Source organism: Grammomys surdaster, unplaced genomic scaffold (assembly GCF_004785775.1).
Source record: "Grammomys surdaster isolate TR1022 unplaced genomic scaffold, NIH_TR_1.0 125878, whole genome shotgun sequence".
Classification (NCBI taxonomy): domain Eukaryota; kingdom Metazoa; phylum Chordata; class Mammalia; order Rodentia; family Muridae; genus Grammomys; species Grammomys surdaster.
The window spans coordinates 664,274-680,005 of record NW_021620703.1 but is presented as its reverse complement, the minus strand read 5'-3'; the positions used below and the strand labels follow the sequence as shown (position 1 = coordinate 680,005).

The following is a 15,732-nucleotide window of genomic DNA, read 5'->3' as shown; positions in this document are numbered from 1 at the left end:
TATAGATTTGTATAGATTTGTATAGATTTCTATTACCTGAAATGATTTCTATAGATGGAGGCCAGCATTAATCCAGGTGAAGTTTTCTTTAGGCAAAGCTCAGAGTCAACCTTTCCTTTCGGTTTTCAAGTGCTGGGCAGCGATGTATCTTTATCAACTGACTCCTAGATCTACGTGCTGGTTCCTCCAGACCCTCTTAGACTCCTGGGTCTTTTTAGGCACGCTACATTGGCGATTCTGAATCTTTCCTTTCCCATCTGAGCCTAGCTCTCATTTCTATAGAATAGGAGTTAAAGGACTGAATATCTGATAACCTTTACTCCCCTAAAACCTAATGACTTAATAGTACACAGAATGAAGTACTGCTGGAACCTAAAGATTTTACAATGTACAGAATGAAGTACTGCTCGGGGCCTCGTCCCTGTTTTTAACCATGTTTTGATGTAATGTCAGAGAAAAGTTTATTTTGTTCTTTTTGCTTTACACTATTATTTGAACTTTCTCACGAGACATACGGGATTTGGCTTCACTAATTAGTTCAAATTCACAGAGATAAAAATGCCAGCTGGATGGGGAATAAACAGGAAAAGCACGTTTTCTAGTATCTCGAAGCCTTGTAGCATCATAACGGAACTTTCTTTAAGGGAAAGCAGGGAGAGATAAGAGAACACATGCTGGCCGAGGAGGCGAGGGAGAGAGCACCTAATTGAGATGTGTGGGCGAGCCAGCTCTGGACGGTTCATTCCTGTTTTTAAGAGGACCGCCCTATACACTACACATACAGGTGAGAGAGGGGGAGGGAGGGAGGGAGGGAGGGAGGGAGGGAGGGAGGGAGGGAGGGAGTCTGTTTGTGAAAGTGTGCTCTTTAGGGGAAGTTTTACCACCTTTTACTCTGTACCACTGACTGTTTCTTCACTTAGCAACACGTGTTGATTCTCAGCTGTCTGAAGAGTCAAGCGGGAGATGAGCAAACGGAACTACTGTCTCTGCGGCGAGTCACCTCCATGGCGGGTACTCACTTTACTGCTTGGGAAATGCTCGTCCGCATCTTCATCCAAGCAGATCAGGTCTCCCGCCACCACTTTGGGTCCGTAGGCTGCCAGTCTGTAAGACGCTGCCTCGTTCCAAACCCTGCTACTGTATGCGTGGACGTAGAAGATGCGCATGGAATGGGGGAAGGAGAACCAGGCCTGGACGCAGCCTTCCTCCGTCACGCCGAAGCGATGCAGCGACTCCAGCAGCGCCCGCTCTCGGACCCGGAACTCCGGCATCAGTGAAAGCGTGCCTTTAGCATCCTCTGAAATGAAGAGCAAACCAGCCCGGAGGTACTTCTACTGCAGAGCTGTTTGCGGGATGCCTTTTCAAGCAGTCTAAATGAAAGGCAATCCTTTGTGGAGACACTGAGCATTACCGGTTAAACCTAATTATACTTGAAAAAGCTTGGTTTTTGTTTTGTTTTTCGGTTTTTGGTTTTTTGAGCTTTTATTTTCCTTGAAAAATAAGAAAGAACAAATAAACCCAGCAATAGCAATGGCTGACCAGACTCCCTTCCTTTAGAACAGAGTTAATCTAATTCAGAAGACTGCTAAACAAAAAGAACCTATCACCAAGGATCTAATAAACCGGCAAGCTGCAGGGGTCTGGGAGTTTCTAAAGAAGAGTTATGGACATCCAATAGAACATCAGCGAATCAACAGCAGCAATCTGTAGCCGAGCTAATGGGAGGCTTTTTAAAATGTACAGTGCTGAGCTCCGTACACACTTATTCACGGAGAGCCCTGTAACTGATGTTTGCTAAACGTCCTGGGTACTTCTTGGGTATGCTAAAGCTTTGGACCGCATGGCTTATGTGCACCTGTGAACAATTCTGTACATACACACCAGACTGAAGTGTTCAAAGTGGAGTCAGGAAGACACGACGGCCCCTCACAAAAAATTGTTAAGAAACTCGAGATCACAGACTCAGTCAAGGGCTTCGATACTTGCTGGGGCCCTACCACCATCAGAGGCAGTGTGAAGTGGACCTCCTGTTAGCAGTGGGCTATCCCACTGGCCTGCTCCCAGGGACCTAGCAGCTGCTATGTCATCACCTGCTGCCACCAGTTGCACCAAGTGTGTGCCTCACATGAAAAGGCCTCCAGCCACCCAAGGTCCCTCTCTGCTTTCTCTCTCTCTCTCTCTCTCTCTCTCTCTCTCTCTCTCTCTCTCTCTCTCTCTCTCCCCTCTCCCGTTTCCTCCCCCACCCCCCCCACCCCGTCTTCTTATCTGTCTCTGCTATTTCTTACAGAGTCCACTTTTGAAGAGAGGCCCGTGCAGGACGTTTGTGTGTGCCTTAACTACTACAGATCAGTAAAGAAACCTACATACCAGTTTGGAGAAAGTATTTCTTTGCCTTATTGACAGGATCATCCGTGTCTTCTGGTGTAAGAAATAATTTTATGGCCTTCACCTGGAGAAATTAATCAAGTAAAGATGTTTTTTTTTTTTAAATGGCCAATTACTTAAAAAAAAAAAGAGAAAGAGGCAAATTCTTAGGCATCTTTAGAGGACTGAAAATGTTGCAATTTCCTCCTTTAGCTTAGCACACTTCGTTTCACATGTAGAGATATCCTTTGATACAAAGTAACATACAAAGTAACAACCAAAATATTACACTGGAAAGGCCCTCCCCAAGCACTTCTGCAATTACACTTCTGACATTTTTTTTTAATTTTATGTATTTGAGCACAGCTCCCATTTCTGCCATTCTTTATTCAGCCAAAATAAGAACATGGACATAAAGGCATGACATAAACACCCAGACTTTGCCAACAGGGATGAAGACAGGGAAGGAAGCAAGAATACCAAAGCCACTGGTTTCGATTATATCCTCAATGTCTTTGACATTTTGGGTCTTACAAAACAAGTTATGGCTGGCAAGATGATTTGGTATATAAAGGCGCATGTCACCAAGCCTGATGACCTGAGTTCAGTCCCCAGGACACACATGGACAGAAAGAACTGACTTTGGCAAGCTGTCCTCCACACTGGCAAAATAGGATAGAAAGTGTCGACTTAGATGTTTTATTTAGGGCTGGAGAGATGGCTTAGAGGTTAAGAGCACTGACTGTTCTTCCAGAGGTCATGAGTTCAATTCCCAGCAACCACATGGAGGCTCACAACCATCTGTAATGGGACCCGATGCCTTCTTCTGGGTGTGTCTGAAGACAGCGACAGTGTAGTAGCTGTCTACTACACACAAAATACACATATACAAACAAAATAAATCTTTAAAAAATATTTTTTTATCTAACATTTTAATAGTTTATTTTAAATCATGCATGTATGTGACGTTTCTTTCTTTCTTTATTTTTCTCTAATTTAGAAAAGGCATCTACTCAGTTCCTGTTACTATATCACTGTATGTACACTAGGACTGCTTTCTAAGAACCTAGCTCATAGTATAAAGGAACTTAAAGTGACTCAATCATTTCCCACTTTCCATTCCATCTTCTACAGCACTGATCTAAACAGATGTTCATAAAAAGCTAATGCATCCGGTGCCTGTTGATTGTCTGTCGACCTGGCACATGCCCAGGTCTCCTGGGAAGAGGGAGCTTCAACTGAGGGAATGTCCTTATCGTATTGGCCTGTGGACAAGTCTGCAGAACATCTTCTTGATTTAACGAATAATGTGGAGGGGCCTGTCCAGTGCCACTCTTGGGCAAGTGGGCCTTAAAACAAGAGGAGCAAGTCAAGAGAGCAAGCCAGCCAGGAAGCAGCATCCCTCCATGGCCTCTGCTTCAGTTCCTGCTTCCAGCTTCCTGCCTTGAGTTCCTGCCTCAGTTTCCCCTGGTGATGGATGATGTTTGAAAGCCAAACAAACCCTTTCCTCCCCAGGTTGCTGTTGGTCATGGTGTACTGTCACAGCGGTAAGAAGCCAACTAAGATAACATCCAAGCAAATACTGAGCCTCCATGACATGCTGAGGACCGTGTGGTGTCTGATGGGTAGAAAAGACTGAGCAATCTCAAACAGACAATCAAAACAAAATATAACAAGATGAGAAATCCCAGATCACAAACTTAGAGGCCATTTTAGCTGACTCACAGAATGTAAAGATTAGGGCGGTAGTGCCGTAAGCTGAGAAAGAATATGTGGTGTGCCAGCTACAGGAACAGGCCTCCAAGTTGTCTCTCATGATGCCCTTGGTACCTATGCCTGGCACAGTCCTCCCCACATGTATCAGGTCTGGTATAATGTGAATCCAAGAATATGGTAGCTGCCTAATAAATCTGCAGTGATACTAGGCAGGATACATAATGCATGTGTCAAATGTATGTGCATGCACATACATGTAGTTATATACCACAGTTAGGCATGCAGTGAGCATATGTAATAAATACAAGTAACTAGTTAGGATGATATTTTTGAAAATTCTTACCATTTCATTCTTCAGTAGAGCCAATCCAATTCGGTCCGTTTGGATTTTCTTTCCTTTCCCAAATCTCTGTGGTCCGTAGTAATTCACAAAACCTTTACTCTATGAATATGACACAACGTAAGAAATTAGAGCTTCATAAATATAGTATAGTCAAATTCTTTCTCTTCGAATTTAATTGAGAAATTCAGTAATTACCAATAATACAGACAGAGAAGCTAAAGTGGTCTGAGAGATTTCAGTTACACACCAGAAGGAGCAGGGAGCAAATTTAAATTGGCCCGTAAACCTTCAGGGGCTGGGTGCAAAGGGGAGAGAGAAGAGGGGGCTGCTGAGAGTCAAGGCCTGCCTGGGCTATGTGAGACCCTGTCTCGAAAAAGCAATTTAGTGATAAATGGATAAGGTTTTAAAATACCCTTCAATTTACATTACTGAGGAGTTCCTGGCATACAGAACCTGACGTCCTAAGCCAAGAGAGATGAGGTATCCTGGGACAAACTGCTCACTAAACCCGGATCTCATCCCCCTCTCAAGCTCTTTCCTTCTTTGGGATTCCTCTGCTGTCGTGAGATAGCAGGAACAATGTACGGATTTCTTCTCCCAGCCCGCGGGCTGGGCTCCTTCATATTATTCACTAGCACATTTCCTTCCGAATTGGTTTCTTTCTCTGATATTTCCTGGAGAGGGATGAAGATGCCACCTCTGGACGCCATGCTTCAGAAATGTCATGTCACTCAGAAGAAATAGGAAGACGTTGGTCTGTTTGAAACATACGAGGCGAGGGAGATAGAGATGGATAGATAGATAGATAGATAGATAGATAGATAGATAGTCTGTTTGAAACATATGAGGCGGGGGAGATAGAGATAGATAGATAGATAGATAGATAGATAGATAGATAGATAGATAGACAGACGGATAGATATGCATGCATGGGCATCATCGAGTTTCTTGAAAGTTAAGAGTGCTCCATACACTTTATGAGAGGAGTAAACATTCGCTCAACTGATAATCGGGACTGAGTACCAACTCAAGGTTTGTCAATAAAGGACGCTAAGATAATTTTTTTATCAGTACAGCATGAAGGAGCTGTTTCCACTTGTAAAAATCAACTGCAGATAAGGTGGGTGTTCCCTATATTAAACCTCCGCTTTTTAAAACTTATTTTCAACTTGTATAAACAGCGTGGTAAACCTTAGGATAACTGGAACAATCATTAAGTATAGCCAAAAGTTTATAAGCAGACCTATAGCTCTCTAAAGAAACCTTCAAGAAATCCTTGTTCTCAAGCCACTCAACTTTTCTCATTAAGAGATTTTTTTTTTAAAAAAGGTTTATTGGCTGGCAAAATGGTATGGTGGGCAAGGACCTCACCACACAGGCCTGATGACCTGATTGTGGTCCCCAGAAGCCACAGTAGGAGAAAACTGACTCCTTAAAGCTGTCATCTGTGTATGTGCGTGTGCACACAGACACAATAATACTGAATAAATAAAAATAGCAAAAGACAAAGCTGTGTAAAGCTAAGATCATTTCCTATGCGAACTTCTCGATACACAGCGTATTTTCGTAAATACCAAAGCAGACCTTGTTATAAATGCTATCAGTCGGTGTTCACAGAACCCCTCTGTGTTTAAGAAGAGATCATTTTTTTAGTAACAGTTTTCAGAAAGGAAAAAATTAGAATTTCTAGGTAGGCTGGTCATGAAAACCAGATAGCACACAGATTACACAATCTAAGGAGTGTTCTATACAAGTCAAAGTGCATAACCTAAAGAACTTTAGTTGGAAGCTGCTAACTAACACAGGCCTCTTTGTGTTCCTGTCACTGAGGTGTAGGGTTGTGTTAAAAGTCTGTATATCTCAACTGTGGGACAGAATCATTTTAAAATAGGAGTTACTTTAAAGCATCAAAGCTGTAAGCCTAACTGGTTTTTTTTTTTCTTTTTAAAGTTGGTTTAGAATTGGAGACTAACTGTCAAAATGTTTTAAAAGTTCCCCAGGTTGAGAATTGCTTGTCTGGATCAGGTATGAGCAAACAGCTAGAGCCCACAGGTCAAATCTGGCTCAGCACTCACTTCTATAAACAAACGATCGTAATACAGCCATCCTCATGCCTGTACGCATCCATACCTATGGCCCCTCCTACACAAGTTCATGGAGGAGAGACAGGGAAAGGGGATAACACTTGAAGTGTAAACAAATAAAATGATTAATAATAATTTTAAAAAACCTTTAAATGTTGTACACTGGCTGGGCAGGTTGTATACATACATTCTCTCAGTCTGTAGAAACATATGTAAGAACAATTAAAGAAATAGAGGCCACAGGGTAAACCCATCTACACTACCACATGCTTTTGAGGGAAGACACCAGAGAAAACCTGTTTCAGAGACTGGTTCCCCTCTGCTGGGGATGGGCACACACTGTCTCTTTTAATATAGAACATATCAAGAAAAAAAAATATACTGGCACCTAATTATCATTTTAAAAATCAAGTATATTGGGACAGGAGGGTCAGGACCATTGGGGACACTCTACAGCTTGAATGAAGTAGAAGGCAGAAGGCTTTTCCCAAAAAACATTTACATGGTTATTTATTGTGCATGGGTGTTTTGCCCACACACACGTCTGCATCACTTGGGAACTCGATGCCAGTGGAGGCCAGAAGAGGGTGATGGATCCCCCTGGAACTGGAGTGGAAAAAAAAAAAAAAAAACACACACAGTGGGAAAAAAAAACCCTCATTCTTTTGTCTCAGTGAGAATTATAGAGATTTTTCTTAATACAATTTCAAAATTGAGTTTTCTTACCTTAACATTTTCTATTGCCTCCAGAATCCTCTCTCTCAGGTTTGCAGAATCATTTAGTTGATTTCTTAGATTTCTGATGATAATTTCAAAGTGATTTCCTCTTAGCTGACCGAGTCTGAGAGAATCGCCTACAGACCGAATATTAAACACATTCATTCTCTTCCTCTTAATTTCCTCTTCAATATTTTTCAACCTTGAAGTGATAAATCATACAATCAGTTAAATCTTAGTTTACAAATTCCATATTTAATACAAGCTTTAAAATGAAACTTGACGGGCAACTCCTATCAAAATGTTAAGTACAAAGGTGGCTGGAGAGATGGTTCAGTGGTTAAGAACACTGGCTGCTCTTCCAGAGGACATAGTTTGATTCCCAGTACCCACACGGCAGCTCACAACCATCCGTAACTCCAGTTCCAGGGGGATCCGTCACCCTCTTCTGGCCTCCACTGGCATCGAGTTCCCAAGTGATGCAGACGTGTGTGTGGGCAAAACACCCATGCACAATAAATAACCATGTAAATGTTTTTTGGGAAAAGCCTTCTGCCTTCTACTTCATTCAAGCAGTAGAGTGTCCCCAATGGTCCTGACCCTCCTGTCCCAATTTGTCCATTTCCCTCTCAGGGTCTGTCCCACCAACAAACCCACCAGCATCAGAGATTCAGTTCTGAACACTTCCTTACTCAAACTTTTAGAAAAACATATTTTAGAATCATATAAGAAAAAAAGAAGCTGGGCAGTGGTGGCGCATGCCTTTAATCCCAGCACTTGGGAACCAGAGGCAGGCGGATTTCTGAGTTCGAGGCCAGCCTGGTCTACAGAGTGAGTTCCAGGACAGCCCGGGCTACACAGAGAAACCCTGTCTCGAAAAACCAAAAAAAAAAAAAAAAGAAAAAAGAAAAAAGAAAAGAAAAGAGAAAAAAATTGCAAGTATCAATTTTTCTTTATATATACTTTTTTTCAGCTTTTATTAAAACTGCCTATGCGATTTGATAGAGTGCTTATTGTCCTCTCAATATATTTCTTGATTTCTAGATCTGCTATAGGCTATTACTTGAAGAGTCATTGAAATTCTACACCCACAGACCAAATCAAAATAATCTTGCTTCTCTTCCTGGGTACTAATCATCATATTTATTGCCTTTGGGTGTTAAAACTTAGCCTTTGTCTTAACAGTATGATATCTGAATTCCTATAATCCAGACCCCAAACCAAAATTATCACCACTTCTATTCATGTATAGGACTTAAAAGCATCTCTGTGCAAATAGTACGTACTTGAAAAAAAGGTTTATAAATTTTTATGTCTTCAATTACACTTTTCTGAATGCACGTGCATATTTGAACAAAGTATCGGTATTTATAAACAATACAGACACTTTATAATCAAATCTACCACTTGTCAGTATCTATCCTAAGATTTCCTAATTTTTGTAAGATTATTTTTTCTTTTATTATGTGTGTTTGTGCGAATGCATGCCGTGTGTGAGGGGCCAGGATAGGACACAGAAGGACACTGGACCCTTGGAGCTGGATTGCAGGCAGGTGTGAGCTTCCCTACATGAAAGCCGGGAACTGAACTTGGGTTATCTGGAAGAAGAGGAAGTGTTTTTAACCCCTGAGCCATCTTGCCAGCCTCATACTTCATACATGTGCACATGTACATGCATGGCAAACAATTATTTTATTAACGTAGAATGTGCTGTTTAGTGTCTAACCAGTTAGTTAACACGGACAGTAAAGCTAAGGTGGTCCCAATATTATTTTGAGTGTTAACCCTACACTTTACCAGAAAGCAATACAGCATTACCTCTCCGGAGTCACTTTTCTAACCACCATTGATTGATAGGTGATTGCTTTCTTGTCTTTAAGGCCCGCGTAACTGAAATCCGAAGGAATAACACCAAGTTTGATGGCTAGAAAACCAATTGCTTCGAACATCTCCAGATTTTCCTTTTGTAGGGTAAAAGCTGAAACACAATAATTCTAGATTACAGAAAAGATGGCATCGTTCATAATTACATTCTTCGCAAACTAACAGGTTAGGATAATAAACCTAATTATTAAGGGTAAAAGTGTGCTTTAAAGCATTTGTTGGCTCATTCAAGGTGTGAATTAAAAATTCACATTATTTCCCTGGGCTTACAGGACCACCTTCCATTCTCCATATAGACCATTGATGGGAAAACCTCTGGCGCGGTGTGTGAAAGCATCACCTGTCAATAAAGAGCTGAACGGCCTATAGCAAGGCAGGAAAGAATGGGCAGAACTTCCGGGAAGAGATAGGAATTCTGGGAAGGAAGGCAGCTGTGGGTGATTCGCGACCGAAACACAGAGGAAGTTGTATGGCATTAATTCATAAATAAATTATCCTCCGTGTCATTATTCGGGAACTGGGGTGGACATAGAAAAGCCCTAGCGGTTACAATCCATTTTCATTAATATATCCTAAATTCCAACACGTAAGACTCCTGGTTTGTTGCGTTTTTGTTCAATCTTCCGAATATAATAATAGCAGTTCTGCCTCAGGTTCCAAGGTTGAATGCTCCATAGCAAACGCTGTACTTACTTTACAAATCACATGAGTGCTTATATTAACAGATGAATAATCAAAAATATAAAGCAAGCCGGGCGGTGGTGGCGCACGCCTTTAATCCCAGCACTTGGGAGGCAGAGGCAGGCAGATTTCTGAGTTCAAGGCCAGCCTGGTCTACAGAGTGAGTTCCAGGACAGCCAGGGCTACACAGAGAAACCCTGTCTCGAAAAACCGAAAAAAAAATTATATAAATATAAAGCAAAATGGTGGTTGCAGGGATCTGAAAGGAAAGCATGCTAATTCAGTTGACGCTGATGTCAGAATAGGAAGATGGTAAGATTCAGGAGATGATTGGTGGCAGTGGGTGATAAGACAATGGTGGACCGTAGAGACTGATCAGTCATTAAGGCTAGGCTCACAACCAAAAATCTCAGGAATGAATAAAATGGCAAATTTTATATAATATACATTTTACTGGATTTTCTTAAACATTTAAGGCAGCGGTTCTCAACCTACCTAATGCTGTGAGCCATGAACACGATTCCTCATGTTGTGGTAAGCCCTACACCATAAGATTATTTTCAATGCTACTTTATAATTGCAATTTTGCTGTAGTTACGAGTCATAATGTAAATATTTTTGGAAACAGAGGTTTGTCAGAGGTTGAGAATTGCTGAGTTAAAGGTTGGTAAATTTATTACATAAGTACATTAGATATGTGTATGAACACATGAAGGCAGAGATATTTTTATATATGATATTTTGATTCTTATAAAAGGTCGCCTAAGCAAAATTGTTCATTTTGCTTTTGGACACCAATATCATCATCATATTGGCCTCTTAGTGAACCATTAATTCTAACTTCAGTAAAACTAACGAATGCATAAAAAGATTCTAAGATCTTGACTCATTATCCCAAATCACTGATACTATTTCAAGTAGTATAAAAAGTTAGAAGCCCTAAGAGGAGATGCAAGGATCTCCCTGGGAAGGGGAAATAGAACAGATCCCGAGGGGGCAGCTGGGGACTGGAAGGGATGGGAACAGGAGGGATCAGGTGTATGTTGGGGAGGGGGGATACTGGGAGAAATGACTGGAATTGGAGAGGCATTTTGGGGGGTAAAGTAGAAACATAGTACAATGGAAAGTCCATAGAACCTAGGAGGTGATCCTTGCAAAGACTTCTAGTAATGGAAGACACAGAGCCTGAACCTGTTCTCTTCTGTAATTAGGCAAGGCCTCAAATGGAGGGACTGGGACATCAACCTAGCCACAGAATCTTTGACCTACAGTTTGTCCTGCCTGCAGAATGACTGAGTAAGCCGAATCAAAGTGACCCTAGAGACTTCATCCGCAACTGATGGAACCAGATGCAGAGTCCCACCACCAAACATTAGGTGGAGCTTGGGAGTCATGCAGAAGAGTGGGAGGAAGGATTGGAAGAACCAGAGGGGTCAGGGACACAACATGAGAACACAGTCCACAGAATGAACTGACTGGGACTCATAGGGACTTGTAGAGATCAGAACTGTAGGGGTCTGACCTAGGTCCACTACGTATGTGTTACGGCTGAGTAGCCTGGTGTTCTTGTAGGAATCCTAACAGTAGGAGAGGGGCCTGTCTCTGACTCTTCTGCCTACTTGTGGACCCTTTTCCTCCTACTGGGTTGCTTTGTCCAGCCTTGATGTGCCTGTCTTATTGCAGTCTATTATGCCTTGTTTGGTAGATGTCCCTGGGAGTCCTGCTCTTTTCTGAAGGGAGGTGCAGGGGGTGGTGGATCTGGAAAAGAAAGGAGGTGAGGGGGTCAGAGACTCGGGGGAGGAGGAGGGGAAACTTTAGTCATATGTAATATATGACAGAGAAACAAATAAACCTTAGAGTTAGTTAAATCATGCAATCCCTTCCTATAAGTCAGCAAATCACTTTAAACCAGCAATTCTCTTCCTACACCTATTTTTACCTTTCCTTCAAAATAGATCAACTCGCTCATAGTATCGGGTTTTTTTCCCCATACTCACATTTGAGGATGCTAAGCTTTAAACCTATGAAAGATCTCCCCAGTCCAAAGCGGTTAACGATGCCCGTAGTCCCAGCACTTAAGCTGGAATTGGAGATCAGCCTCAGCTAAGTGAGGTCATGTCTCAAGGAAAGCAGAAGCTAGGAGGGCATCTCAGGGTTAGAAGGTTTGCCTTGCATGGACAGGGTCTTTAACCCCGCTCTGACATTTCACCTATGTCTTTGTGAACTGCTGTCAAGTAAAACCAAAGCCCGCATCCCTTCAAATTCGAAGGTCTCACTCACAGCAGAGTCCTGTGAGGCACGCACGGTCCTCTCCCTGTGCCGCATGCATGTGTGCCGACTGTTAAATGTCTGCTAGATGAACGTATAAGACGTGCTCATTGGAAACACGTTCTATCCTTCAAGTAAGATATACAGACCAATGGACCCCAGACCTGTCCTCTGATTTTTCATCGGATCCATTCAGACTGGGAAGACCTTCCTTAAAGCAGGAATTCCCAAGATACATTCTCCATGCCAAACTGGCAGGAAACGCTTCCTGGGGAAACTGAGGAAACTCCACTCTAACCCTTCTGATTCTGAAACTGAAACAGGGTTCAGAAAACGGGTTACAACGTTTTGAGAGGTTACAAGGCTGGCTGGAATGTGAGCACGCCTGCCTGATGAGCCAAGAATGCAGGCTCTATCTTGCATTGCAGAGTATCTCTTCCCTTCACAAGCAGACAATAGATCCATCTTACTCCAAACACTTAATTATGGTTGACATTATTCTGAAAACAGAAAAATCATTACTCCCAAAAATCGATCGAGCGCAAAACAATTGCTTCAGCTTTACCCATCCGAGACCGTTCAGTATAAATGTCTTTTTATGCATACTTAACTAGTTCGTTTTCACACTGAGCATAATATGCAAGGCATCGTCTTGCCCCAAACAACCTGTCCATATATTCTTTATACTAGCTCTATGACCAGGTCTAATTATTCAAATTATTCACCTTTCACAAATTGTACACAAGAAAATGATGAGTTACTAAATTACCTGTACACACAGCTTTTCTTCTGTCGCATTCCGGATGCGATCTCTTCCCACGTGCTTTTTCCCGGAATCTCACGGTTATGGCTGTGTTTGAGCTCCCAGTGCTGTAGTTCTGCCCAGGAAAAGACTTGGTTTCCACCAGGTTTCCGAACTTCTTGTTGAGAAAATGGTGCACGGCCTTCCTGTGATCCTTGTTTGGATCCGGGTTAAAGGTAAACTTGGAATTTTCTTTCTTTGAGTCCATATATTTGAAAAAGCCAAGTGCTTCTTCTTCAGACACCAAATGGCAGAGTTCTTTAAACTCAAGGTTCGGCTTTACAACCACTTCACTGTTGTTTCCTCTGGTTATCAAAAAGGGAAATTTCTGCCTAACAGCACTGTGCAAAACAGCCCTTTGGTTTTTGTCAAGGATCCTGCCTAGGGACAATTCAGGAGACGGTTCAATTAATTCAGTTTGTGAATTCCACATCCCTTTGATGTCACGGGCAAACTGATCCAGCAATGTGTGAGTTTTTTCATCTAAAAGTGAACTTAATATATCTATACTTTCTTCTTCACATTTAGAAGTCACACGGTTGACACTGTTTTCTTTTTCTGAGTCAAACTGATGGCTCTGGTCACCATCTGAACATGCAGGCTGGATCTGGTCACCATCCAAGCACCCAGGCAAGTCAGCAGCTTCTTCATTATTTTCATGTTCTAAGGATACACTCTGAATATTTAGCTTTGGCTTTTTGACAAAATTACTCGGTTCAGATTGTATTTTACTAATTTCATAAAGAGATTCATCGGTGGCCTTACTAACTAATTGTCCCTGTTCATCGATCTCGATAACAATGAAGTCACTGGCTGAGCTTTTTATACTGCCCTGAAAGCCAACGTGATCATTGATGAAACACAAGGAGTTAAACCTGATGTCATCATCGGTGTCCTCTTCCATTCTTCACGGTGCCTACAAGAGAGACAGCATACTCAGCTACCAGAAACGGTTACAGATAAGAAGAATCAAAGTGGTCTTCAAGATCCACTCCGTTCTCTCCCTCTCAAGTCTATGTTCCCTAAAAACACAGGTCAATTTGGAGCTGGAGAAATGCTGCTTTGGCAGAGGACACCAGCTCCCTCATGGCAGCTCACAAACATCCCTAACTCCACGTCCTGGGCATCCATTGTCCCTTTCTGACCTCTGCCACCCACTGGTCCCCAGGCACACCTGTGATGCCCATGCATACACATACACAAAATCTATATGATAAAATAAATAAACCTATTAAAAATGTTTAAATTTGCCAGGCTGTGGTGGCACACACCTTTAGTCCCAGCCCTTGGGAAGCATAAGTAGGTGGATCTTTGTGAGTTCAAGGCCAGCCTGGTCTACAAAGCAAGTCCCAGGACAGCCAGGGCTACACAGAGAAATCCTGTCTCAAAACCTGTCTCGAAAAACAAACAAAATGTTTAAATTTGCGAGGTGGTGTGATACACACCTTTAATCCCAGCACTCAGGAGGCAGGGGGTGGGGGGGGAGCGGAGGATCTTGTGAGTTCAAGCCGGCCTGGTCTACAGAACAAGTTCTGGGACAGCCAGAAACCAGGACTATAAAGAGCCTGTCCTGGAAAAACAAACAAAAGGGTGTTTTTTTTTTTTAAGTGTCAATTTCAAGTTTATCTGAAAAATAGTATCGTTAGTCCTACAAAGAAGAGAGAAGAAAATGGGACTGTTTTTACAATGACTGTCATCCCCAGAACCTCAAAATCCCCTGGAGCTAACTTCAGAGACTGTGGTAGTGTTTTTATACACTGAAACATGAGGAAAGATAAGAAAGGAATGTCTACAGTAAATAGGTACATGAACTCTGTACTACTTCAAAGTAGGATAAGTCAGCCCTGAGTCCTTCATCTTTTTCTAAATTTCCTACAGGAAAGATACAAAATTCTCAAGCTGATGAGAGGGAATTTCTACCAAATCACTGGTGTCGGAGAAAAGAAAGCCTCATGGTGTTTTCTTGGAGCAGAGACGCAAGGGTAATTCCATAGGGAGCGAATCCCAACACAGCCAACTATCTCCACACCACACGGAGCCCTGGGAAAGCAGCTCCACTGCCTGACTCTTGTGTTCCCCAGACTTTACAAGTAAGTGATCATCTACATCCTCAGAGGTTTTCACCGACCAATAATCTAATCTCTGGGATTTGTCTATAATCTATAGGAGGAACTTGTTTTTTCTTTCACACACAAAAGAATAAAGAAAAAAACTGATTTAATTTTCTGTATAACATGTCTAGCTAATGTGTTCATTATTTACTGTCCATCTTCTTCCACATGAGCGGGAATTCTGCCTTATGCAATACTGACTAGCCCACATTCAGAACAGCACCAAGCGCATAGTAGGTCTGAGGTAGATACTAGCTGAACAGAGATACAGAGTAGTGGGGATGGGGAGAACACAGCTGAAGTAATGCTGACTAGGAAAGGTAGAGAACACACTGTCAGAGGTTGGCATCTGCCCCTTGGAGGTGTTTCTAATGACAGCTCTAAGTCCACAGGGGTTCTAGGAACCCTAAAACAAAGAGCATGGGAAGGCTTTCCAGGCTAGACGTGGAGACAGTGCAGCCTGAAGGCATGGCAGCCAAGCAGCTAGGAAAGAGGCGGACTGCAAAGGCAGGCAGACGGGGCACGTGGGGGCGAGGGTGGCAGGAGCTCCTCCTCCGCTCCGCAGGGCGAGCCCAGGCTGCGGAGAGACCCCAACCCACACCCCTACCCCATTCCAGTTCCTCGGCGCCCGCCACCACGCCTTCCTTCCCGGTCCGCCAGTCTTGGACCCACGGGTGACCCGGCATCCCACTAGACTCTGCCAGCTCTACCTCGCTTCCGAGAGAAAGTGTTCCTCCGTGTGACCCAGTGCGCATGCCCAAA

At 42.7% G+C, this 15,732-nt stretch overlaps 1 protein-coding gene across 3 annotated transcripts in view; it reads right to left on the bottom strand.

Annotated features, from left to right (window-relative positions):
• Positions 1–15,709, bottom strand: part of Pus7l (pseudouridine synthase 7 like) — a 19,831-nt gene extending 4,122 nt beyond the window's left edge. Inside the window, exons 1-7 of one of the 3 annotated variants that reach the window (XM_028752160.1) lie at positions 15,681–15,709; positions 12,827–13,775; positions 9,043–9,202; positions 7,234–7,426; positions 4,424–4,522; positions 2,368–2,449; positions 1,020–1,297 (exon numbers count right to left, since the gene is read on the bottom strand). In XM_028752160.1, coding sequence (XP_028607993.1) covers positions 1,020–1,297; positions 2,368–2,449; positions 4,424–4,522; positions 7,234–7,426; positions 9,043–9,202; positions 12,827–13,763 — 1,749 coding nt within the window. In that variant the 5' untranslated portion in view covers positions 13,764–13,775; positions 15,681–15,709. Of the gene's footprint in view, positions 1–1,019; positions 1,298–2,367; positions 2,450–4,423; positions 4,523–7,233; positions 7,427–9,042; positions 9,203–12,826; positions 13,776–14,304; positions 14,354–15,577 lie in introns of those variants that run through there. The other 2 variants (XM_028752159.1, XM_028752162.1) reach the window with 2 other exon arrangements.
• Positions 15,710–15,732: the final 23 nt, after the last annotated feature.